At 33.5% G+C, this 25,088-nt stretch overlaps 1 protein-coding gene across 3 annotated transcripts in view; it reads right to left on the bottom strand.

Annotated features, from left to right (window-relative positions):
* Positions 1-815: 815 nt before the first annotated feature.
* The window catches only part of LOC106062541 (uncharacterized), a 262,239-nt gene continuing 237,966 nt past the window's right edge, over positions 816-25,088 (bottom strand). Inside the window, exons 1-6 of one of the 3 annotated variants that reach the window (XM_056010828.1) lie at positions 10,834-10,877; positions 10,014-10,088; positions 2,647-2,692; positions 2,295-2,360; positions 2,113-2,178; positions 816-1,967 (exon numbers count right to left, since the gene is read on the bottom strand). In XM_056010828.1, the coding sequence (XP_055866803.1) occupies positions 1,024-1,967; positions 2,113-2,178; positions 2,295-2,360; positions 2,647-2,692; positions 10,014-10,076 (1,185 nt within the window). In that variant the 5' untranslated portion in view covers positions 10,077-10,088; positions 10,834-10,877 and the 3' untranslated portion in view covers positions 816-1,023. The other 2 variants (XM_056010830.1, XM_056010829.1) reach the window with 2 other exon arrangements.

The following is a 25,088-nucleotide window of genomic DNA, read 5'->3' as shown; positions in this document are numbered from 1 at the left end:
AAAATCGTTTGCTCTAAATGTAAATAGCTTTAAAGGTCTTAGCAAACTTTTCCATAACCTGCGGCACCACTATATCGCGTAGTGATACAAATGAAATGAACGTCAGATGTCATAATATCTCACATTATATAGGCATATTATTAAACTAATAAACTACTTACATAATAAAATTTAATTTCAAATGTGTTTTTTTAAAAGCATTTAAGCCTATAGTTACCGATTCGGTTTAATTTTAAGTCTTTTTTTTTCAATTTACTTTTCCTTTAAAATTTACTTATGCGCATTTAGACCCCTAAGCAACTTAGCTACGAAATGATGAACAAATTACACCTAAGTCAACGCAAGCTCACATCACAGTGTTTATAGTCTTTTACTATAATAAGTTTTTATTTATTGACTAGATTACTGTGGAAATCAAATTGCTTAGATTCTAGATCTAGAGATACATAAAATTAAACTAACAATGTTATATTAACAATTATATTCACGGGTTCGATTTGATTATAAAATACGAGATGCTGCTTGATAAAAAAAACTATCAATCAAACTATAAACTAGATTTTTTTTTCGATTCATTTTTTTGTATAACTGAGAACATTTTGTTATTGAAATGCTTGCAAACTTTTAAATGCATTTTAAATTTTAAAAAATACGAACTACATCTAATAATTTTTTCCACAGACCTGATCGTCGAAAGCAAGTTCTAGATTTACACCTTATAGATTTTGTTTGTATTTAAACAGGTTTTAATTATTGTAAATATAATATATAAACAACAAAATCGATAAAAAATGAAACAAAACATTGTAAATTTAAAGATTGCTTACACAATTTATTTACATAACTAGAACAAAGTCCAAAACAAAATGTTTATAGTAAACAAATCTATAAATATTTATCACAAAGTATAAATGTATTTATCTCAAGACAAAAGAGACAGTTAAGTTTGATACTCAGAATTTCAAGGGTTCTCAAGTACAAACATCTTCCAAATGGAGCTTGACAACTCACAAGACAAACAACTCAGTAGAGAAGACTAATTCCACTGTAATTTATTCCAGACTTACTTCCACTGTGGACAAGATCAGGCCAAGTCCAGTCATTATACCCCAAACATAGGACATGTGCTCCACTACTTCCTGGACATGTACAAGTTGTATAAGTAAACTGAGAGGTACGTTCATCCACCTTTAGTCTGTCCTTCCATTGACCAACACTGACCTGTTTAGAACATCCATGAGGATGTGACACTATAAAGTTCAGCTTGTGTTTAGAGCTAGAGTCTCTGTATTTGTTCAAGACTTTCCTCAAGACATTTTCAAAATGTTTCCACATTTCCCTCAGTTTTTTTCCTACATTTGTGTCACATGTCACACATTTCAACCAACACAAGTCATACTCAACGTTTACATCTACAACACTGACCTTATCAACACTGACCACTGGACTTTCATCTCTATCATAAAACAATCTCAAGATCGTGTGATTGGCCTCAATGTCATCAAAAACAACATGTGTGGCTGTGTACACATTAAACTCCCACCACACTTTGCTGGGTGAGTCTGAAACTTCACATTTTTTACACCAACACTTTGTATAGGCAGTACATCCATAACCTCCATCTTGTGTTACTCCATCTTGAAACTTGTATACATACCCCACTCTTCCACTTCCTGTCCTCAAGTTTCTTCTCTCACTCATGTTATAAAATGGATATGGTTGAGTTGTCTTTGGCCAAAACTTTGGTCTGTGTGGACTGAACATTCTAACATCTACTCTAAATGTAAGGTCGGCTATAAGTTTGATGTATTTATACAAATCTTTGTCTTGAAAACCTTCAGGTAAATGTTTCAAAGTGAATGTATCAACAGGTATAAACTGTCTATGACCTGGATTCTTCTTACAGCCAACAAGATGTTTGTGAAGATCAGCTTCTCCACCTTCTGACTCCTGAGTTTCATGATCACCTGTAGAACAGGGAAATAAACTTGATCCAATAATTAGAACACAATGTACAGTGTTGAATCAATCAAGAGATATCTATAAATAGATCAGTCTAACTCATGTATTGATCTCTACAGTTTATACACTAAAATTCAACTAAAAAATTACCAATTAGTATATCTTTAACATTATCTGACTGGACTTTGGACAGGTCACTGGTGAAATAATGAGGATCTGAAAGGGTGAAATTCAAATAACTATTTTATTTTTTATTTTTAAAATCTAATATTTGAAAATAGACTTATACCAAAAACTTTCTCTATCTAAACATTTAAAAACCAAAAGTTTACCTGTATCTTGATTCTCATCCCCAAGACTGGATAAGTCTGCTAGGTCAGTCTGATCCTTTAGACAAACTGAAATAGTTTAAATACATATGTCAGTCAGTCTATTTTTTTGCAGAAAAAAATATTTTCTGAAACAAAAAAAAAAATTTCAAAATACTGCATTTTTCCATAGAGAAAAAACTAAATATTTTAAATATAGTTCTAGAAGCTGAACATAGACCTAACTTTGCAATAACTTGAATTTAACATGCCAACTTCTATAGTTCTGTATGCTAGTGAAAAATTTGATAATAGAATAAAACCATAAAACTAGTTTTAAACTTATAATAGGTATTGTTTCAATCTGATTTCATACCATTATTTCCACAATTGTCTTGATGAAAACAAATGTCTGTACTGTTCTAAGAATTAGAATAAAATATGTTCATAAAGTTGCTTTCATCTTTATCTTTATATATAAACAAATTTACATTAATGAAATTTTCTTAGAAAAAAAATATATTTTTATATCTAGTAGGGTAAAAATAAAGAAATACTTTGTTGTTTAATAAATTATTTAAACTAAGATACACTGCATTTTTTTTTTGCACTTGGACTGAATGTAATCCTTGTGAAATGCTTTAAAATGAAATGTAAAAAAAAAAATAATAATTCATAAGGCTTTGGTAAACTAGATTTCAATTTACAGTTCCAATTGACTTTTGGAGTACTAGATCTAGATTCTAAATCTAAATGACAGATTCCTTAAGATAGAAAAGAAAATAATAAAAGTGAAAACTAGTAATAAAAGAAAATATTAAATAATTAACAGTTAAATAACAAAAATATAAAGAAACACAAATAAAAAAAATGGATAAGTCTATGATTTCTTACGTATATTATTTTCAATAAGGCCAACAGTAGCCTTATTACAAAAATATAATATTTTTTTATCTTGATTTGCCAGCCTGGTAGTGTGTTATGCAATAATAGTTGTCTCTCCTTAGTCTTGGGTTTGAATCATGCTCCATCACTAGTCATCCTGCTTTAAGTTTTGGAATTAAAAGTCTGTAACTACATCTACATTTTAAAGTGTATATTATAGAATTAATCTAGTAAGTTTATTACAATTTTAAAGCTAGTCTAGATTTAGTAGGCCTACTTTTTGTTTATCTTTTAGATCTAGAATTTTAGATTGTATATGGATGCATTAACCTTTTTTTTAAATTTAAGTAGGCCTATATCTAAACTCTATAGATAGATAGATCAATAGACTAGAACCAGTTTGAATTAGTAATATATCTAGACTAGAAGCTAATGTGAATTTAGATGTAAATCTAGATGTTCTACATTACCTAAGATCTAATGAGCTACGGTAGTTTATATCTAAAGCAGAGTCTAACTTTTACATTTAAATCTAATTAATCTAGCTTATGTTTTTAAATAGTACAGATGTTAATTCAAAAACGAAGATAATTATGTTCTATGCATTTCATGTGTCAATATTTTCATGCATGTTAATAGCTTAAACTCTGCTAAGTTTTTGTTTTTTCTGGCTAATTCAGGCAACCCATTACATTCTTTACTGGCACTAGGGAAGGAGGGAGTACTCGTACGAATTTGTTCTAAGTTACAAGAAATGCAATGTGGCGCAGTGGCTAAACGGTAAAGTGCTTGGATATTAAACAAGGTTTCCTGGTTCCAATCTTGGTAAAGTCTGGTATTTTTTGTTTCGGGTACCCCACATTAAGTGGGGAAAAGTAAAGGCGGTTGGTCGATGTGCTGGTCTCCAGACATACCCGTTAAATATACGCTACAGAAACAGATGACCTTAATAACATCGTCTGCCCTACATATCTTGAATGCAGGGTCTGAAAGAATAACTTTTTACAAGAAATACACTAGATAGATTTATTTATAGGCCTATACTGATTATGGATCTAGTAGAATTTTATATGAAACTATATCAATCATAAGATCATCTATAGAATGATTAGATAGGATACTTTTAGATCTAGTCTAGATTTATTTTAGCAAATTTGATATATTTGACTGAATAGATTTTAAAATCGAATTCGATTTAATTTAGATATAGATCTATCTAGATTTAAATGTTGTTTACAATATTTACTACTGAATTTAGACCAATATAGATCTATAAACGTAAAGGTTAATTAAGTCTACTCTAATTCTAGATCTAGACTCTACACAAGCTAATCTAGAAAAGAAAGAAGAATGCATTTATCGGCTGCAGTATTCGTTTCTCGTAATCGACACATTTATTTACGCTTACAAATTAAATATCTTTAACAATAGGGACGAATACAATAGTCATTTGACAAAAAGTATAAATTTTGATTTATTTAAGATTTTAAAACATATATACATCCGCTCATGTATTAATTATAGACTATATTTTCCAAATACCATTAAAATTTTTATATAAATAATAGATCTATCAAGACTTCTAGTTTTATATTCTAATAATTGAATTGAATTTCAACTCAAAGGTAATCGCATTTATGTAAAGCCATATTTTTCTGCACTCTAACATTGCAATTTTAATTCTACAATTGTTATTCTCTTTATAAGTATCACATACCAGACCAGAAATCTTAGAGCTGTCCAACATAAACAGTATCAATGTGACAGTAAAAAGGTCCCAATTTCGATGGGCGGAACATGTAGTCCGATTGCAGACCATCGCCTTCCCAATGACGTCCGTACGTGGAGCTGTATGCAGTAAAGCGCTCACAGGGAGGTCAACACAAGCGCTATAAAGACATCAAGAGCTCCTTCAAAGAATGCGAATGCGAATGCAAAGCACTAGCTCTTGATCGCTTCTAATGGTTTGAATCTGTGAGACGCGGAGTCTAGACATTTGTAGCAAGAATAGTGGCCAGGGTGAAAGAGCGCCGAATCAATAAAAAGCTGAGAGAAGAAGCAGGTCTTTCAGCAACAGACCAAACTACCAATACCACGTTTGCGGCCGTCTTTTTAAAGCGAGGATTGGACTTCACAGTATTCTTCAATTCCATAAGAAATGAGAAATGTGCTCATCATCGATCACGAATGAGGAGCTATATATATTTTTAACATGAGTTACTTATTTTTTAGGTTTTTCTCTTGTAAACTATTTTACATTTATCGTCTTCCTTTGAAGGCAAAAGTCGATAACAAGGTGATCACACTTTGTCATCAATGTATAATAAAGAAATGTTTTTGCAGGGTATGGACCACAGTTTTGGAACTTTTTTAATATCTAAGATAGACAACATGCTTCAATACATTCAAAAAGAACATTAGGACATATGTTCACAACTTTTTGAGATCAGTTTGTCATTATAGCTCTCGTGTTTTGATTATTACATTATGTTTGCTTACAACGCTTTAAAAATTTAAATTATTTTATAATTAAATTACACGTCATTACCTATGGTCTAGTCTAATTAATTTTTTTTTCGAACTATCAAGTTTCATCTTTTACAGTAGTTCGGCGCATCTGTAAAAAAAATTAATGGAGAAAACACTGAATATTATTATATTTAGATCTGTGGCATTTAGGCATTTGACGTCTCGAGAGATGATTTTTCCCTTTGCAATTTCTTGTGTGACTGAAGAGGCCAATCCTTGATAAGCAACTGCGGTCGCAGATTGAGCATATGCAATCCCCAGGCGCCATTGCATTTTCATCCTTCTTTCTGCTGCTTTTGTGTATGGCTTTTGAGATCCGAGACCCTTCCTTCATGCTCTCTCTCCATGTGAATATATCCAGTGCTACTTTTTCCCAGCTGTTTGTGTCGATTTTGAAAAGCTTCATGTCACGTTCGCATACATCCGTTTACCGTAAAAGTGGGCGAGCAGCGGCTTTCCTGCCTTTTTTTAGATCGCCATACAGAATGTCTTGTAAAAGTCGGCCTACTGGAATTCTGTGAACGTGGCCAAGCTAGACAAGGCGTCTGTTGCTGATAATACAGAGGAAGTCCTGGCACCCTGCTCTTTGTATCACTTCATCATTGTTTATTTTATCTTGCTATCTTATTTTAAAGATCCGACTTAGGCATCGGAAATGGAAGACATTCAGCTTTGTTTTCCTGCCATGAGTAGGTTGACCATGTTTCACTTCCGTATAGCAAAGTGCTCATCACACAGGCCCGATAGACTAACGATTTAGTATTGTTAGTAAGCAGTATTTCGTCCCAGACTTTTTTATCAACGTGACAAGGTTGCTATTGCTTTGGCTATCCTGTTGTTAATGTCTTTATCCAGTAGAGCAACGCTGAATATGATAGAGCCAAGATAGAAAATATGGTAAATAATTTCTAGTGGTTGGCGATTAATGGTTACGTGAGGGACAGTATTTGTGTTATTAACTAGTATCTTAGTCTTCCTTTGAATAATTTGTAAGCCATATTTCTGGCAAGCAGCAAATACTTCATCAACCAGGAAGTGAAAGCACTCAATAAACTTCGGTAGTTTAGGAGGGAAACCTATTTTCCTTAGGAGTTTGAAAAGGCGCTAGTCAGATAAACAAAAACTATTTAAATCAGTGATCTACAACGGGGCGCTATCGCCCATTGTGGGACGCTGAGAGCCAATAGGGGCGGTAGGGGGCGCTGGCCTTAAAAGTTGGCGCTGGGCATAAAGGGAGACAGAAAAAACTAAAGGTGCATTAAAACAAAAAAAAAATTCTTTAAAATTAAAGCTGGCAAACTAAATATAGAGAAAGTATAGTTAGCTTGCATGCAATTTAAGAAACAACGTTAGAAATTGAGTTTGAGAGTTACATTAACTATTTTAAAATTCTTACTCTTTTACTGTAATCAGGGACGGCCTTAGCAGTGCGCGGGGCCCTGGGAGAGTGTCTAGTACAGGGCCCTGAGAGTAAACTATATATAATGTACCACATCACGCTAACGTCTCCAACTGTAACAATAACAAAACAGTAAATCCGCCTCTAAGCTGTGGTCATTATTTTGTTAAAAAACATAGAACATTTCGTAGGCACTGTTCTTACTATTGGCCGTTGAAGTGCATTATATACTGTATTTTAATTGTTCTGCATTAAAAAAAAAATTCTTTTAAGTTAAAAATTAATCCTAATGCCTCACGAAATCTAGGCACAGTAGCCTATAAAACACTTAGGTGAAAGAAGACAATCCAAAGAGTTTATTTTATATTTAAACATGGACGTCTAATCGGATTTTATAAGGAAAATGTGTAGTGATCAAGTTTGTGACAATGAAATATCCGATCGCAGGGACCCTTTGGCGCGGGACCTGTGGCGTTTGCCCCACTTGCCACCCCCTAAAGCCGCTACTGGCTGTAATTGGTGGGTATTTAGTGTCCTTAAATTTTACGCGCTTAAACATTTATGATTTGATAAACAAACTAGGTAACACGCCTTTTAGTTTACAGTTTATTAAATCTACATATACATATATATTGATATGTACATGTTAATTGAAAAATAAAATGTTCAAGCTAACATTCAAATAGAATCATTTAGTCTTTTTTTTTTATAAACAAAAAAATAAACATTGACAAAGTGTGGTTACGATAATTCACTAGTATGTAATGAAATACTGTTAAGAGTTTTAGTGCATTGCCACGAGATAAAAAGTATTCCTATGTTCTACTTTGAATGACGGCATTTTCAGATGAGGATATGAAACCAAGTCGGCTGCACGAACCAATAGCAATATCCAAAAATAATTGAAAAATATTCATGAACCATTATAAAAATCTACTATTAAATCAAAATAAAAAAAAATCGTCAACGTAGGCTATGTTTTAGTTTCATCTTTAGAAGCTCTATGATATACTTTGAAAATTGATTAAAGCCAAAAAAGATTATTTTTAAAACATATGTTACACAAAATTTATTAATTTCTGTTAGTGATAAAATATTATTTCAAAATTGTCTAGTTATGTAGCTTATAACGAAATATAGAAACTATCAGTAGTTGGACGGATGTATTCGCTATTCACCTTGTGAGTTTCGGTACACAAGCAACATCTTAAGCAAAGTTTAGGTCACAATTTCATTTCTATTTTATTCTATTAATAAAAAGTGTAAATAAAATACAAACCCATGCCGAAAATAAGCTCATCTTTTAACAGTTTAAAAAAAAATGAAAAAGATGTTAGAATCTTTTTGTAAACTGAAGTTCGCTGGATTTCGAAAGGGGTGTGTTACTGCTCATTTTTTGTTATGCTTTTAAATACAATTTTTTTTAAATTTTTTTTTTTAGAAACAGAAATATTTAACGGTTGGTAATGATTTAAACAGACTAAAAAATATTTTACTTGGTATGCATCTAACGCAAATGAATGAAACCAACCTCCAACTGCTAGGAAATAAATGGACTTTTATTAATGATATCATTTTTTTTTTCGAGATATTAAATCTATTTTAAAGAATTTTAATAATAATAATAACTTATTTGTTGACAAATAAATTACTGCCTAAGGATATCGATATCTATGCAATTCACATAATAATGGTCTATAAAGAAATTACGTTTCGCTTCTAGGATTTAAATAAAAATAAAAATATATATAAATGAAAACTATTAAACACCTTTCACTCATGTTTAAATTTAGCTGCAAGAAAAAATAGATGTACAAAATTATGTCTTCAGTAAAAAGAATGTTAACATAGGAGGCACGACAGAGATGTCGCTGCATTTGAATGTTTCAGTACAATTCAAAAACTAGGGTCGAAATTAAAATTATGTTTTAGCTTTTCCATCAACATTCATGGTAAACCTAGATTTAGTGCTTAACAAACTTAATGAATAAGCAAAGAAATAGACTGGATGTAGCCACTAAAGATGCCCTCGTCTTGCTTTGGCTAATTTAAAGCTTGAAAGTTATAATATTGTCAGACTGCAGGAGGCACAAGGTTCCCATTAGTTTTATTTCATAGGATTTAAAAGAAAGTCATGAAAATGAGATTAATTTTTGTGTGTAATCACTGGTAATTATTTGACATAATTTTTGTATAATGATAATATTGGCAATGCCTTCGATTTCAAAGATTACGACTGATTACAATGTTTCACATAACTTTACAAATCCAGTTGCGACCTGCATATTATCCCGAATTTTGTGCAGACAAAGCCGTTGTCTTCTGGCGTTCTATTTAAGTTTTCTCTCCGTCCTTTGCGCCTGTTTTCAATAATGACTTTTCTTTTAGTCTCAAATATTGGTCCCGAATCTTTTGTGAGAGCTCTCCAACTTCTCTCTCAGAGGTCATAAGCTGCCAGTGAATGCTGCCAGCTACTTTCCTCTATGCCAGTGAAAGCTGCCAGCTTGTTTCCTCTATGCTAGTGATGACAAAATAGAGCCTGAGTGGATATTTATAGCGCTTACGCAGGGTCATCACTGTAACTCCGTCCTACTCTAAACTCGCCAAACAAGATCGCCTATAGCATGCGTTCGTCTTCCATGCGGGATAAGTGTTATTGACAGCATAAACATTACTAAATGGATGACATTTTGTTCGACTTTGCCATCTCACGCTTCTTTATAAGTGTTTTTCTTAGAGAGGGGCGCTGGCTATTTTTTTTTTAAACAAAAAAAAAGGATAAGGGGGCGTTAGGCCAAAAAAGGTTAAAGACCACTGATTTAGATAGTTTGTTAAGATGTGGGCATTGTTGGAGATGTGACTAAATTCATAAAACGATATGCCTAATTAAGAGAATTTTTTTTAGTTAATTTAAACAAATACAGACTTACTTTTTCTGTTATGAGATTTTTAGACACTTTTCTATCAGTTTGAGTTTTTTTCTTGCAGGACATCTTTGACGAATTCTAAAAATAAATTAAAATTTGTTCAAAGAAATGTATTTACCAAACATAACAGGGCAGATAACTGAAACCTTTTTTATACCTTTGTTACTTAAATAAGCTTTTTTTATTTTCCATTTCAAGACATTAGGTACAAAAATCTAAGTACTTTAGTGTACTTTGTAGACCTTGTTGCAACTCATATTTCACTTTATTATCTTGTTCAGTTTCAAATATTAGCTCGAGTTATTGAGAACGTTTGTTGTTACAGTTTAAATCTGAGCTTTTCCAGGCCCTTTTCTTTCCGACTATTCTGACAAGCCTTGTCCTACAGAGTTGTCCACACTTGCTGTTGAGGTCTGGGATCTAGTTGTCTCTCACACGATAGAATTTTTTATGTTTATTTCTGGGCATGTGTCGGCGGAATTTAATTAACATTACGTTAAATAAGTAGAATTAAGTAAATTTTGCAAATGAAGAAAAAATCTATCAAACTTTGATGTGTATTTATAATTAAGAAGCAATATTTGGAATTTTAAATTTCTTATTAGATCTATATTTATAAAAAAAAAAACACCTTTAGTCATAGTCACAAAAGTATGTGTATACACAATATTAAATATGCCCAGTTTTAGATATAAATATATACAACATTCATACAAACCTAAATTCGTTCAACGGTTAACTATTCTACTATTGTATATTAAGTGAAACCTTATAGAAATAAAATATTACAATGAAGAAATGATTCTGAAATAGAATGACTTACTTTATAAAATCTATGTTGTGTTTTTAGTGACAACTTCGTGATTTCTATTTATAGAAACACTGGCATAGAATAAAAAGTCATTCAAGGAATTTCCGATTATATCTTTATAATCAAACAAAGTTTCCTCAAGTGTGGAGCACCCTAGAATTGGTATTGACATCTTCTTGTTTTATAATTCTATTAAAATATTTTTTTTTTGGTTCAAGAGTTTGAACGAGAAGAAAAAGTAATGGAAAGATCACTCTTTTATTTCTGCGGATAGAGATATCCCACGAACTTTTACGATTCTTGCGTGTAGAAAGTCACACAGTGTATCATGAAAATTTTATTTCCAACATCAATGGGGATTTTCTTTTGGTCTAAAACTTATATCCTGTGGTGTTTGTGATTAACTTAGCTGTCTCGTTGTGAGGCCGCACTGGATCATAACGTGAGAAAGTTAAAAGTATGATATTGGGCTAAACAAAAAACAAATTGGTAACAAAAATTTATAACCGCACAGATTTATTAATATTAGTCTAGATCAATTATAGAACTGATCCGAACTAAAAGATACAATTAAAATTTATATAGGCTTTGTTTAAAAAAGTATTATTCATATTGATCTCTTTTAATAACATTGTAATATACACTAAAACTCTAATGCTTGAATTCTTTCATATTTTAAAAACTCTTATTGGAATTGAGTTGTACAAGTGGTAAATCTTCTGATCTCAGGAGTCATGCTTTTAAATCCCATTTTAGTTTGGGGAAATGCATTATTGGATTTTTTGGGCAGCCAAGAATCAATCAATTCTAATGGAGACATGATATTAGTTGGGGAAAATAATGGCTGTTTGTCGTTGTGTTGTTCATATAACGCTTTCGTTAACAGACTGCCACATAAATAGATGACCTTTTACATCTTTTGCCTTACCAATTGCAAGGTCTAAAAGGGGTACAGTTATTTACACTTATAGAAACAAAATGTTTAATTTTATTTCAAAATACTTTCCAAATAAAAAGTTTATCAAAACTATTTATTTACATGCTAATAATAGGATACAAGAATTCGTTAAATATACAATTATCAGATAAATCTGTGACCAATTGTTCTAAAATGTCTTCTTCAAACAATATAATAACAGATAGAACACATGTAATAAAATGTCTCTTTTTTTAAATGCAAACAAATAATACAAACATCAGATAAAGTAAACAATATAAATCAACATTTCATCATGTACACAAGAACATTATGAAAACAAAACTTTCAAGTTCTATAAATAGTAAATCTGGTTCACAAAAAAAATAGTTTTTCAATAACAAATGAAAGCAACCAAAAAAAAAAGGTTATTTTAAACTTAAATGGCGAACGTTCACTTTTGGTGTGTATATTGTTGGTGTTTGACGATTTTCTTCCGAATAGTTTGAAGTCCTTAATTAAATGTCACTTCTAAATGAGTTATCTTTATCCTTTATGTCAAGCGTTGGAAGTTTTTCAAATCATCCACCCAGGTCTGGGGTAATTACCCTAGATTTCTGGGTACTGAAAGAGAGAACTGAAAGCTTCTGGCAGTGGGGTAGACATAGGTTCTGTTTGTTGAAGGCTTACTGGAGTGATAGTTACTCCACTTGCAAATCTTGTGCTTACCATTGAACACAGATCTGTTGCTAGAAGCTCTAGAATCACGAGGCTGTGGAAGAGCGCTAGAAATTCGAACTGCCAGACTCCCCTTCGGCTGTACGCCCTCTATAAACTTAAGCTCATCACGAACGCCTCTGTTAATGAAGCTAAACACAACTTGCTTGTCAAGGATGTAGACTTGATTGGAAGAGTGAATCAGACGATAGGGCTTGCTGGAGGGTTTGGCGCTCCTCTGATCCTTGACAGACTGATATGCTGTATGGTTCAACTTGGTGATAGAGATAGGTTGAAAGTAGACGTTACCTTTGTAACCTCGCCAAGCCTATAGTGCAAAGAAAACATTTCATTAGATGAGTACTAACTATCTATTCCAGTGGAGGTAATTCAACACCTACACAACCTATAACTCAAGGAATGCATTTCATTAAATGATTAGTAACAAATCTGTTCCAGGGGATGTAATCCAACACATACAAAACCTATAGTGCAAAGAAAATATTTCATTAGACGATTAGTAGATATCGGTTCCAGGGGAGGTAATTCAAACCATACGAAACCTACAACTTAAGGAAAGCATTTCATTAGATGATTAGTAACAAATCTCTTCAAGGGGATGTAATCCAACACATACAAAACCTATAGTGCTAAGAAAGCATTTCATAAGACGATTGGTAACTATCTGTTCTAGGGGAGGTAACCCAACACATACAAAACCTATAGCTCAAAGTAGGCTAACATTTGATGCAGAGGCGTAGTGAGCAAAACGTGCGAGCTGGGCAAGAAGCTTTATTGGCGCCCTCCCCCCCCCCCCAACCCATTGCCCATGAACATCATATTGAAATATAGGATATAAATAAAAAAATATTCAATAATAATATATTGCAAACAACATAAAAATGTATTACCTAACTAAAATATCTACAATAATTTTAAGTTTTGGCTTGTAGCTCCCGCCATATTCACTCCAGGTGGCAATAAGGGCATAGTGCCCTCTTTCCTCCCCACCCCCCTCAACATGACTTTTATTTGATGATTATAAGCTATATATTTAAAAGAAGGTGATCTAACACACACAAGTTCTAGGAGAACAATTTTTGAAACGAAAAAAACAAGATTAATTATTTGGTAGACTATATATTAAGAAGGCTCACATTCGTAACAAAAGCCAAGAAAAATGACAAATCTGAAACTACTTTTTTTTCACACAGGAACTAGCAACATAAACATCCTTAAACTGTAGTATATAGTTTCATTGAATAGTCTCCACTATAGTCACATACATCATCTATTGGGATCTAGTTGCTGAATTAGAGAAGTATGGTCCGTATAGACTACAATAATGTAAAAGAAACATAAATATGGAATTAGTTACGACATTTTTTTTATTTCTAAGGTTTCGTTATTTTAATCTAGTGGAGTTAGTTATTTTGTTGTTTATTGTTTTGCGCATATCAACTAAGATTGCTAGATCACATGATTGTGCCAGACGTGTAGCAGAGCCAAGTTCAAGAACACACAGTGAACGAGCTCTGGGGAAGAAATCATCTAAAGGTAAACTTGCGTGCTAAAATACTAGACATTAAAACTGAGCTAGAAAATTGCATTTCTTGTTCATATACTGGAGTGACGCGGTGTACAAACAATGACGGATCAATAAATATTACATAATGTGGCAGGTGGATGGCAAGCTGAACAATAGTGTCAGGTCAGAGGTTACGAAGAAGTTTAGATGGCCATCGCAACTAAGTTTTTACACTGCGGAGACTTGAGCTATGTGGCTATTAATGAACTCGAAGTTACCTCCCCTCTTGGATCATGCGGTCTATAGGGCAGATAATGTAAGTAAAGGACATCTGTTTGTGGTCTGCGGTTAACGAGTATGTCATGTGGCCATCACAACGACCAACCGCTTTTACTTTCCCTAACTAAAGTCAAGATTTTGGCTTAACAAGCCAGTAAATGTTTTCCTTAATCTATGGTTTCAATGATCCTATATCCCAAATTTAATACGATAAAAAAGCTTGCCTGCTCGTAATGAATATTAACTGAAGATTTCTACCTTCTACAATATAGTTGGTCTGGGGGGTGTTTCTCTCAATCTACAACCGCTACATTTGCCCACACTGTCATTGTTAATTAAGATCTAGGTTCACAGTCATCAATAAACAAACAAGAACCATTAGTGTCATGGCGGAGAATGATACTTTATTAAGTTGAACGCGTGCACCTTTGCGCACCATATCAACATCCCCTTTTCTTTAAAAAAAAAAAAAAAAAAAAAAAACATTTCGGGGAGTATCATAGAAAAAAAAAACACAACATAAAAAACTAAACATAACATACATATATAGGCTTCAATGAATATGAAACATATCACATTTAAAAATCAACATTCAATAGTTCATTAAGACACATAGTCATTGAATCTTGTCGGTTTCTTCAACTGATCCCTTGGTCGCAGGGAATGATGAGTTGATGAGTGGCGAATGTGTTGATCATGAGTTCTATTGTCCTGTATGTTGTTATCAGTATCGGGAAATATATCTTCTTCTGTTTCTCTGTTCGGGTTGATATGCACTCTGTTTCTTTGGTACACTGCACCATTGTCACCTCGAATAATGTAAGCTATCTGGTTTACTTGAGACTGGATTCTTACACGTCTCCATGTAGGATCATTGGGAGATTGGAAATAGACCATCTTAAAATTTATGTTTATTTTTTTGTCTAAAAAATTGAGAATCTGTACAAAGAAAACCAAAAATAATAATAATTTTGTCTGAAACAACATATATACTTGTCTTGTCTAAGAATATGATAAAATCAGTTCTTTAAAATAAGATAAACACATAAACGGCATTATACAACAAATATGACGGCATTGTTTATTTTAACCACAAATATTGCTATTTAACATTTTATATGTCAAATTGAGAAATTCTCATTACAATAAAAAAAATATATATTATGAGTACGACTCTAACAGACCCCTGTGACTTGAAGTCAATCAACTCCCCAAATTCTGACTCAACCAGACATGATTGTCACCTTGGCGATAAGGAAACAGTGTCCCCGGTCTCAAGGGAGACAATCAAAAATTGTTAAGAAAGGGAGAGTTTATAATTCTATGGTATTAACCTTGCTCTATTTTTAAGAACGCTTGCTGCAGTTGCAATCCACAAACATACCAAAAATATTGGAATATATGTCGGTGGCATATCACTTGTTATTCATTTTTTACTAGATACATTCAGCTATATTTTCATAAAAAAAGGTAGTCTTGCCGAGAATATTCGACTTTAGTAAAAACTTTCAACATGTATGTAAATTGACTTTAGCATCAATCCCTGACACTCGCTGTCATCATTTCATATACCTCCGCTGCAGTCTACTCGATGTCCATGATGGAAATCATAAATTGTGCTTTTGAAACTATTCCTTAACAAAAATTTTTTTATTAAGTATTCTTTGTATTATTATTGATAAAAATAATGTATTATGTCTTTTCTTTTGAATAAAATTTTATTTAAAAAAAAGATTCCTCACTATTTAGCTGATGCAAACAATGAAAAACATATTTCACATTCATATTTTCTATGAAATCCTAGAAATATGTGACTTTTGGAAATATTTCGCAAGTGCAGTGGCGGCGCGACGTTAGAAACCACACACGGCCACGAGGTTTGTGGGCCCTCGCCCAGAGACATGGAGAGTACCAAAAAGCAATGCGAACAAGCTTTAGGCATTCAACAACAATTGCTTACGACATACAATCTGAGCTAAATGGCAGAAAAAATTGTCAAACTTTAATGTATTGGAAACAGGCCAGCAAATACCAATAGAGCAGGAAATCAAATAATGCAAATGGAACTGGATTTGGCAGACCATGTTGGAAGATAAGGGAAAATGTTACAAACCTGACTCTAAACTGGAACCCACATGAGAAGTTGTGAGACTTATATTCTAGAAAGTAACATAAAGAAAAAAAAGTAAGGTGGACAAGGTCCCGAGAGACATCGCCAGTGAACCATGTACGATGACGAAATACTTTTGCAACCCTATGTTTTATTTTGACTTTAAAGGGCTAAATCAAGTAAATCAAGTGAATGCATTAAATAGGGGCACTTTTTTTTTAAAAAGCATTACTTTCAACTCTATTTTTGTTATTTCTTTTTTACTTTATCAATAGTATGTTACCTACATTTCTCAAATTCAAATAGAATGATTAAATATTTAAAGTTTATGTTAAAAGCTTGCATTGCTCTAGTCATGTTTTTAATTTGATTTAACACATATTTATATGTAATCATAACCAAAGTCTTTGGTGACATGGATAGTTTTACGAGTCTTGCTGCAGTCCAGCCAAATTTTTACAAATTCCTTAGTGAGCAATTTTAAAGGGAGACTAAAATAATTGTGATTCAGAGCAAATTTAAAATAATATAACAAGAAGACATAAGGATTTTCTGTTACACAAATCTTCTTGGCGGTCCTTTTTTGGTCAGCTGTTTTTTTATTGAAGGGGAAAATGTTGACTTAATTTTACATACACAATTTAAATATTCAGTAAACCAAAAAGTAGTCACTGCATCTACTTTCGAGAATAATGACGATGCTTTTAAAATATAATTTTACAACACACTATGCAAAGTAGTAAAAGTCAGAAGTAAATTGCTTTAAAAAAAAATATCTTTTAAAAGATTCTTTAGGTAAGGCAATTGCAAACTGCATGAGACCATCGAAAGTACCCGGTGCACCTATTTCAATTGTATTTGTATTATTTTGTTTAGAGATCCTAATGCCTTAGTACAAAAACAGCGCCAATAGCACAAACATATTAGCAGCTCTCTAATAAGGAAACCATATGTGCCCTGCCCAGCGTAACCATTGGACTATAAGTAGTCCCTTTGTACCAGCAGTTTTCAACCTTTTTAGCTCGACGACACCCTAATACGATTCTCCAATAGGCGGCGACCCCCAGCCGTAAAATGTATTTCGTTCATAGGCCCTAAATGTGATTTTGCTAATGTTATAACGTCATAATCTAAATGTATGATGTATTTACATAGTAAAATCCTCAAAATATATATATATTTCGAGCAAAATAAATTTGTGCTTAAATTAAGTAAAAAAGAGTATCTTAATGATTTTCATTTATTTATTTTTTTTTCTATTGCAAGTTTATTATACTCATGTTGCATACTACAGAGACAGTTTTAAAGTATTGTTAAAAATGGAAAACGTACAGACACTGATACAGTAAATTACATTGTTACACAAATACCGTTGGGACAGGATTTGTAAACTTGACAACGTTATTTCAAATGTCTGAGCTTGTTTCTGTTTCACCAGGTCAGGAATTCTCATCTTCAGCATCAAGTTTCATCTTGAATTAAGGCTTGAGAACTAGAAAACTGGAGAAACATGTTTTGAAAAGATATGTTGTTGGAAATGGAAGAAGAAGGCCCAAAACAATCTAAGAGAGAACGGGAGATGTCAGCGAGCACTTGAATCAGAATTGTGGAATTAACATTGAAAATAAATAAATTTTTAGCTGCATCGCTATTAATTTAATGCTGGTGGTAGTGTCTTCGTCGCCAATATATGCCCATGAATCATAATATGTAGGAACATCATAAACCGCTTAGACAAACTTAATGTTATGTTTCGGCAAGAAAATTAATTTTAAAATAAGTTAAAAAAGTGATTTTTAATAATATTTTTTAGTAAATGACTTTCTTTTTTTTAAATCTTGAACAACCTATAGTCGATATTTTGAAAAATAATAAAGTCATTTGACATAATTTGTATAAAAAATATGGAACAATCAATATTGATAAAAAGACTATAGTAACGTATTGTCAAATAATATAAGTGTAATATTATTCGATTATGCAAATTTAAAACATCATTTGTCATAATTTTTTTTTATAAAACAATATCCGGAACAACTTTATATTTAATGCAATATACGTCAGTACAGTTATTTTCAGTTAGCATTTATATGAATTAAAAAACCAGAACAACATATTAAATATCATGTGTTTTTGCAACGTTTAAACATGGAAATTAAATTTAATATAAATTAGAAGAGCAAACAAACATTCGATGGCAATGATTTGTTTTTCAAAAACATCCGGAACAATCTATTATAGATAATTAAAACTATGGCAATATTTCTGAAGAAACATTTTCAATAGCCTTTTTTTTTAAATCTAAACGTGACGGACTAAGAGAAAAAAGCACAAAAATAATCGTCTTTTATTCTGATGGTGTCACTAAACAAAAAAATAAATAAAATCTGATTATTTAAAAAAAAATTGAGTAAACTGATTAGTGATATGTCTTGCCGCTACTAGTTACGCTACTGCACGAAAGTCGCTGCACAAAAAGTCCATTTAAAAATAAAATATTCGTAATATTTACATACAAAACCTTAATAAACAAACAATAAATGATTTTTTTTTAATTTTAGCAAACAGTTGACCAGAGAATAAAACTAAAACTCATATTAATATTTGTTGTGAACATTTCTTGTACATTTTATAAATATATTTCACTTTGTGATACCGAAAAAGACAAAAAAATTGTCCTTCTTTGTTAATATAATGTATCGATATAAAATCGATTGCATGATAAATTTTATAAACTAAACGGTTTGCTTTTAGAAAACCAAAAGTAGCCGTTGCACCTAAACTTTTCAAGCCGCATTTCATGGTGAAATAATATTTGTCTTTTTTCTTCTAGTTTTTGAGATCTAAGTGTGACAGACGGACATTTTGCACAAACCTAATAGTGGCTTTTCCCCTTACGAGGAAGCTAAAAATGAATATATATATAACCCGAAAAAAATTATCAGCTAGTAACGTAGGACAAGGTAATAAATGTTTCGATAATCATCTTATATATAGATATATAGATATAGATATAACACGGTTAAATCATTTCAAAGATAAAGATAGACTAGAAAAACTATGAGTTCCACTATAAGGACCAAAGGTGATCGGCCTGGAGTGTCCCTTGATATTAGAAAAGGAAATTCCCTATTCCCATAAAAAATAATTTTCTTTTTATTGATTCAATCGATTTTAAGGGGTTTGGGGGGGGGGGTTGTTTACTTTTATTGGTACAAGCAAAAAGGAGTAGCTGGTTTGGTCATATTGTAAGATATGACTCACTGTCATAAGTCATTCTTCAAGGTACAGTGGAGGAAGCAGGAAAAATAAATCGTCCAAGGAAAAGCTGGCTGGACCACGTACAAGAATGGACCTGCCTCTCCTTAGAACAGTTGCTGGCCGGGAGATGTGGATGGACAGGGTAACGCAAACTATCAGGGCAAGATAGTCATTTTATCCATTTCTTTCCGTCTTCTTATGTTATCTTATTTTATCATATCTTATACAGAGGTTAATGTACAGTACTGATTTACTACGCTGACTCATTGTAATCATTCGTCACATCTTGACGTTATCGCGATAACGTGATTGTACTCTTAAAACAATTTCTTATAACGTTTCTCACGTGGTTTGTCTCTTATACTCAGGAATATTTTAGCCACCATGTGACTCTGCTATTGTCTTATTTCTAGTATCTTATACATTACAGTTTGTAATTTTTTTTTTGTTTTTACAAGAGAAGATACAATCAGTCTTTGGTTTTCTTGTCTGGATTTGATTCATTCCTGCCTTTTATCAGTATCTGGTAAGTCTTTGGTTTTCTTGTCTGGATTTGATTCATTCCTGCCTTTTATCAGTATCTGGTAAGTCTTTGGTTTTCTTGTCTGGATTTGATTCATTCCTGCCTTTTATCAGTAACGCTTTTGTGATAGTTTCATCATTGTTGACTTTATTACCTAGGCTTTGTCAGTTGGAAATTAAATCTGATAAATTGTGATTGTTAGCTTTTCTGACGGTAGAAACTTCGGTAATGTTACTTTCTCCATTCAGGGCCGGCCTTATGAATAAGCAAACTAGGCAGCCACATGATACATCTAATAAGTTGTGGCCTCGTACAGGACACAAAACATTTTTTTTATAGAGAAAAACTTTCGAAATATAAATTTATCTCTTGCAATTCAGAACTATATGGCTCTACGTATATTCGCCTAGCCCTAATATGTCGCTACAATGAATCAACAATAATTCGCTTATAATTAGATCTACTTGTTTGACTCCAGTTTAGGGATAGAGCTTTGAATAAGTGAGATTCCATCCTGGGCATTGTTTATGCATTCCTCAGATGCCTGGGAAAGGAGGATTACCTATAAATACCTTACTACTTACTACCTTAATCTGTGATTAACTTCCTACTTTACTAACAGCATTATCTGAATACATCAATAAGTTAAATTTGAATACATCGCTGCATGGCTAGAAAGATTACTTGTCAATTGACAAAATTACAAATTACTGCTTGAATTATTTTAAGCTAAGCTAAAATTCTTTTTCTTTTTTTACTAAGCAGATTATAATGTCTCCTGTGAATACAACAAACTTTCATAGGAAGACCATCTTGAAACTCTGGCAATGAAAGTCACACAGCAACTATTTAGAGTATACAAACTTAACAGCTTTAAACTACATATGAAGATCCTGAATAATTTCTACTTTGCGGCAATGTCAAATTGATAATATATGGAATAATTTGTTGGCAAGGCAACGTTTCATCTAAAAAATTGTGCCGCTTTGACAACTTCATACATACTACCATACACAAAACTATAACACACAACTCTACCATACAAAATACTACCACACATAACACTACCGTACATAACACTACCACACATAACACTACCACAAAAAAAATACTACCACATACAACACTACCATACCCAACACTACTAAACACAACACTACCACACACAATACACACAAAGCGTTACCGCAAACAACACTACCACACAAATACCACACACCTTACTACCACACTTAACAATACAACACTTAACACTACCAAACACAACACTACCACACTTAACACTACCACACACAACAATATCATACACAACACTACCACACACCGCACTACCATACTTAAATGAACTTTTTTTAAAAAGGTAAAACTTCCGATCGTAGGCTTCTTTTAAAGTATGTTATGCAAGTGGCAGCGCTGTCTCTTCTTAAGGTCATCTAGTCACAAGACAAAAATATCTTAGCAAAGCCGGAAAAATCTTAGAAGAAAACAACCACCCACTCCATTATAACTACTTCAAGTGGGCGACTTCTGTTAATCAAGACTAGATCCGAACTGTACAAAATCTCGTTCCTTACTCGCAGGGCCGGCCTTACAAATTGCGAATTCCAATTTAAAAGATGCTTACGAGACCCATCTTCTATTTTTTTACAATAACAAATTTTACTATTGTCACAGTCTCGTTTGACATTGCCTGTTAAATGTTCACCTCTGATTAAGACGGTGAAAAAGACACGTGGAACTCCTGGTGTTAAAACAGAAGGTAGAATGACTAAAATTGACTTGGAGTTCAGTCAAGTCAAGGCAGTCAAGTGGTATCCTTTGGGACAAGGTAGTCAAGTAGTATTTTGGTCCGGTACGGACAGTATCTGACTTAGATAGTCGAGTTGTGACTTTAAACTAACTAGTGTATTTTAGGCAGACGAAGCAAGTTCAAATAGTAGTTATTATTCTGATGATTATGTGTTTTGTAAATTCATTATTATCCGCTGTGATGCGGATGTGATTAAACTAGATTTACTATTGGATTTACTTTACCGCTGTTATGTGGACGTGATTGTATTTCATACTTAATTGTGCAACTGCCAAGAAGTTTCAGTATTATTATTATCAATAAACTTTACATTTGTATGCAAGAGTGGATTCACGTTAATCTGTAACATCTATGTTCATGTGTGACTTCAAGAAGCACGAACCCAGCATTCCACGACATTCGCAACACATTTGCTTTGACTAGTCCAGTGTGTAAAAGTAATACAGCATTCATTCATTTATTTATTTACAACTATTAATGACATCATTTTATCAACATTTATGTAGAGGAAGCAAATTAAATGTAATAGGTGTCAGTGGATAATTTAAGTTATGCCAATCGTACGATACACTAAATATGTTAATGCTTTAAGTCCTACATCTTTCAATGCATGTGACTAGAGCCATGGATGATTGTGATAGGCCCCTGCAAGGTGGTAGTGCCAATTTGAGAACTCGATTAAATTGGCCTAAGTCCGGTACTGCTTATTTGGTCATACTGGATCAGCGTTACTAGTTGACTAGCGAACGTTAAAAAAAATGGAGTTGTCTATGTGTTGTATTAAGCAGTGGCGTCACTAGGGTCGGTGTCATGCGGTAAGTTATCTTAGTTAGTGTGATTGAGATTATTGTGAAATGTATTTAGTTAGAAAACTTTGTTTGTCGGTCTTATAGAAGGGCGGTGGCTAGGTGATAAACACGATGGAATGGAAGTGGTCTAAGCAATCTGACAACTGGGGAGAGCATTATATATTCTGAACATGAAGATCTAGACCTTGATCACACACAGGAAGTAGCACTTTTACTGTAAAGAGAGGCATCAAAGGCTTTTTTGGGATGGGAGCCAGTTTCCTCAAGACTAAATTCAGCCAGATTTAATGCAATGTGAAGGAAAACAACCATCATCCAGTGCTATGCACCAAAAAATGCAGCAGCAGAAGAAGAGAAAGAAGAATTTTATGACGCTCTTCATTCAGTACTAGAAAAAAAAACCTAAAAATGATATCAAGCTTATTATGAACGCAAAAGTAGGTACAAACAACTCTGGAAAGGAGCTCTACATGGGTGCATTTTGGTGCAGTAAACAAGTCTGTAAAAAAAGAATTTTAGTTTTACATGTTTCGGATGTTCCTTCACAGTTGAAGATAGTTTACTTCCTTGTCCAAACTTCCCGCAGGACGACGGGGGAAGGGAGCGGGCAAGGTTTGAACCTTCGACCATTGATAAATCCAAACGACAGTTCAGCGCGCAAACCGCACGACCAGGCAGCCATCAGGATTCTAAGATTAGCTTTTTTTTCTTCATTCTGGCATTGGTTTATCTTTTCTTTAGCTCTTTCCGTTCCTGAATTTTGGCCCATGACTCCGCAGACAACCATTGCTTTTATTGTTTCGTTTTCCTGCCTAGGACGTCTGTACAGAATGCAAGAGATGACAAAAAACGCTTCCTTCATGACATGACAGTCGATGCAGAAAAGGCAGCAGAACAAAGAGACATGAAAAGGTTTAACGACATAACAATAACCTTAGCAGGAAGAAATACCAACACCAACAAGCCAGTGAAAGACAAACAAGGAAAAATCATCACCAGTGATGTTGGACAGAAGGATAGATGGGCCGAACACTTTCAGGAAATTTTGAACCGACATCTTCCTGAATCGATTCCGGACATTCCCCCAACAACTGAAGAAATAGATGTTAACACAGGTCCTCCTACTAAAGGGGAGATCATCAAGGCCATCAAGAATGCAATACAACGAGAAAATCGCCAGGCCCAGATGGTATACCAGTATAGGCTTTAAAAGCAGACCCCATAATATCAACTGAAAAGCTGCATTCACTGCTATGCAAATACACAATGTTAAGCTGACTAACCCTTTTCAAGTAAAAACAGGAGTAAGACAGGGATGTATGCTTTCGCCCTTGATATTTTCGCTGGTGATCGATTGGGTCATGAGACAGACAGTCTTAGATAATAAAAGTGGCATACAATAGACACTAACACAACATTTAGAGGACCTGGATTTCGCCGATGACATCTGCCTCTTCTCCCACACACAAAAAACTGCTCAGACCAAACTGACCAGACTCTCAGAAATAGCGAAAAAGACTGGACTTCTAATAAAAAAAAGAAAAACTGAAGTTATGAGGATCAAGAACAGACAAGAGAACCCAATCATGTTAAAGGGAGAGAATATCCTTGATACGGACCACTTCACTTATCTGGGAAGTAGAGTTAGTAAAGACGGCGGAGCTGATGATGATATACTAATTCGGATCAATAAAGCTAGGATATTACGAATTAGGGGGCCAGAAAAGATAACTACTATCGATTTGTGGGAGAGAACTAGACAAAAGCCCATAGCCCAAGACATCACAAAACAAAAATGGAGCTGGATAGGACACACCCTGTGAAAACCAGCTACTTTTTGCAAGGCAGGCACTTGTCTCAAACCCACAAGGAAAGAGGAAAGTGGGCAGACCCAAGCAAACCTGGAAGAGGTCAGTCATCAGTGAAACTGAGGGTACTGGAATGACAAGGGAGCAGAAGAAGAAAGCTGCTCAGAACCGAGTTCGGTGGAGATGTGTGGTTGCGGCCCTATGCTCCCCTGGGAGTGCACAGGATTAAGTCAATCGTACGATACACTAAATATGTTAACCCTTTAAATCCTACATCTTTCAAAGCATGTGATAGGAGCAATGGCTGATTGTGATAGGCCCCTATCAGGTGGTGGGCACAATTTGAGAAATCCATAAAATTGGGTTAAGGCCGGTACTGCTTATTTGGGCATACTGTATCAGCGTTACTAGTTGTCTTGCGAACGTGAAAAAAAGAGATGTCTATGTGTTGTGTTAAGCAGCGGCATCAGTAGGGTCGGTGTCATCAAGTAAGTTATCTCAGTTAG

The sequence above is a fragment of the Biomphalaria glabrata genome, chromosome 14 (assembly GCF_947242115.1).
Source record: "Biomphalaria glabrata chromosome 14, xgBioGlab47.1, whole genome shotgun sequence".
NCBI lineage: Eukaryota > Metazoa > Mollusca > Gastropoda > Planorbidae > Biomphalaria > Biomphalaria glabrata.
The sequence above is the reverse complement of the archived record's forward strand: the minus strand, read 5'-3'. Positions and strand labels throughout refer to the sequence as shown.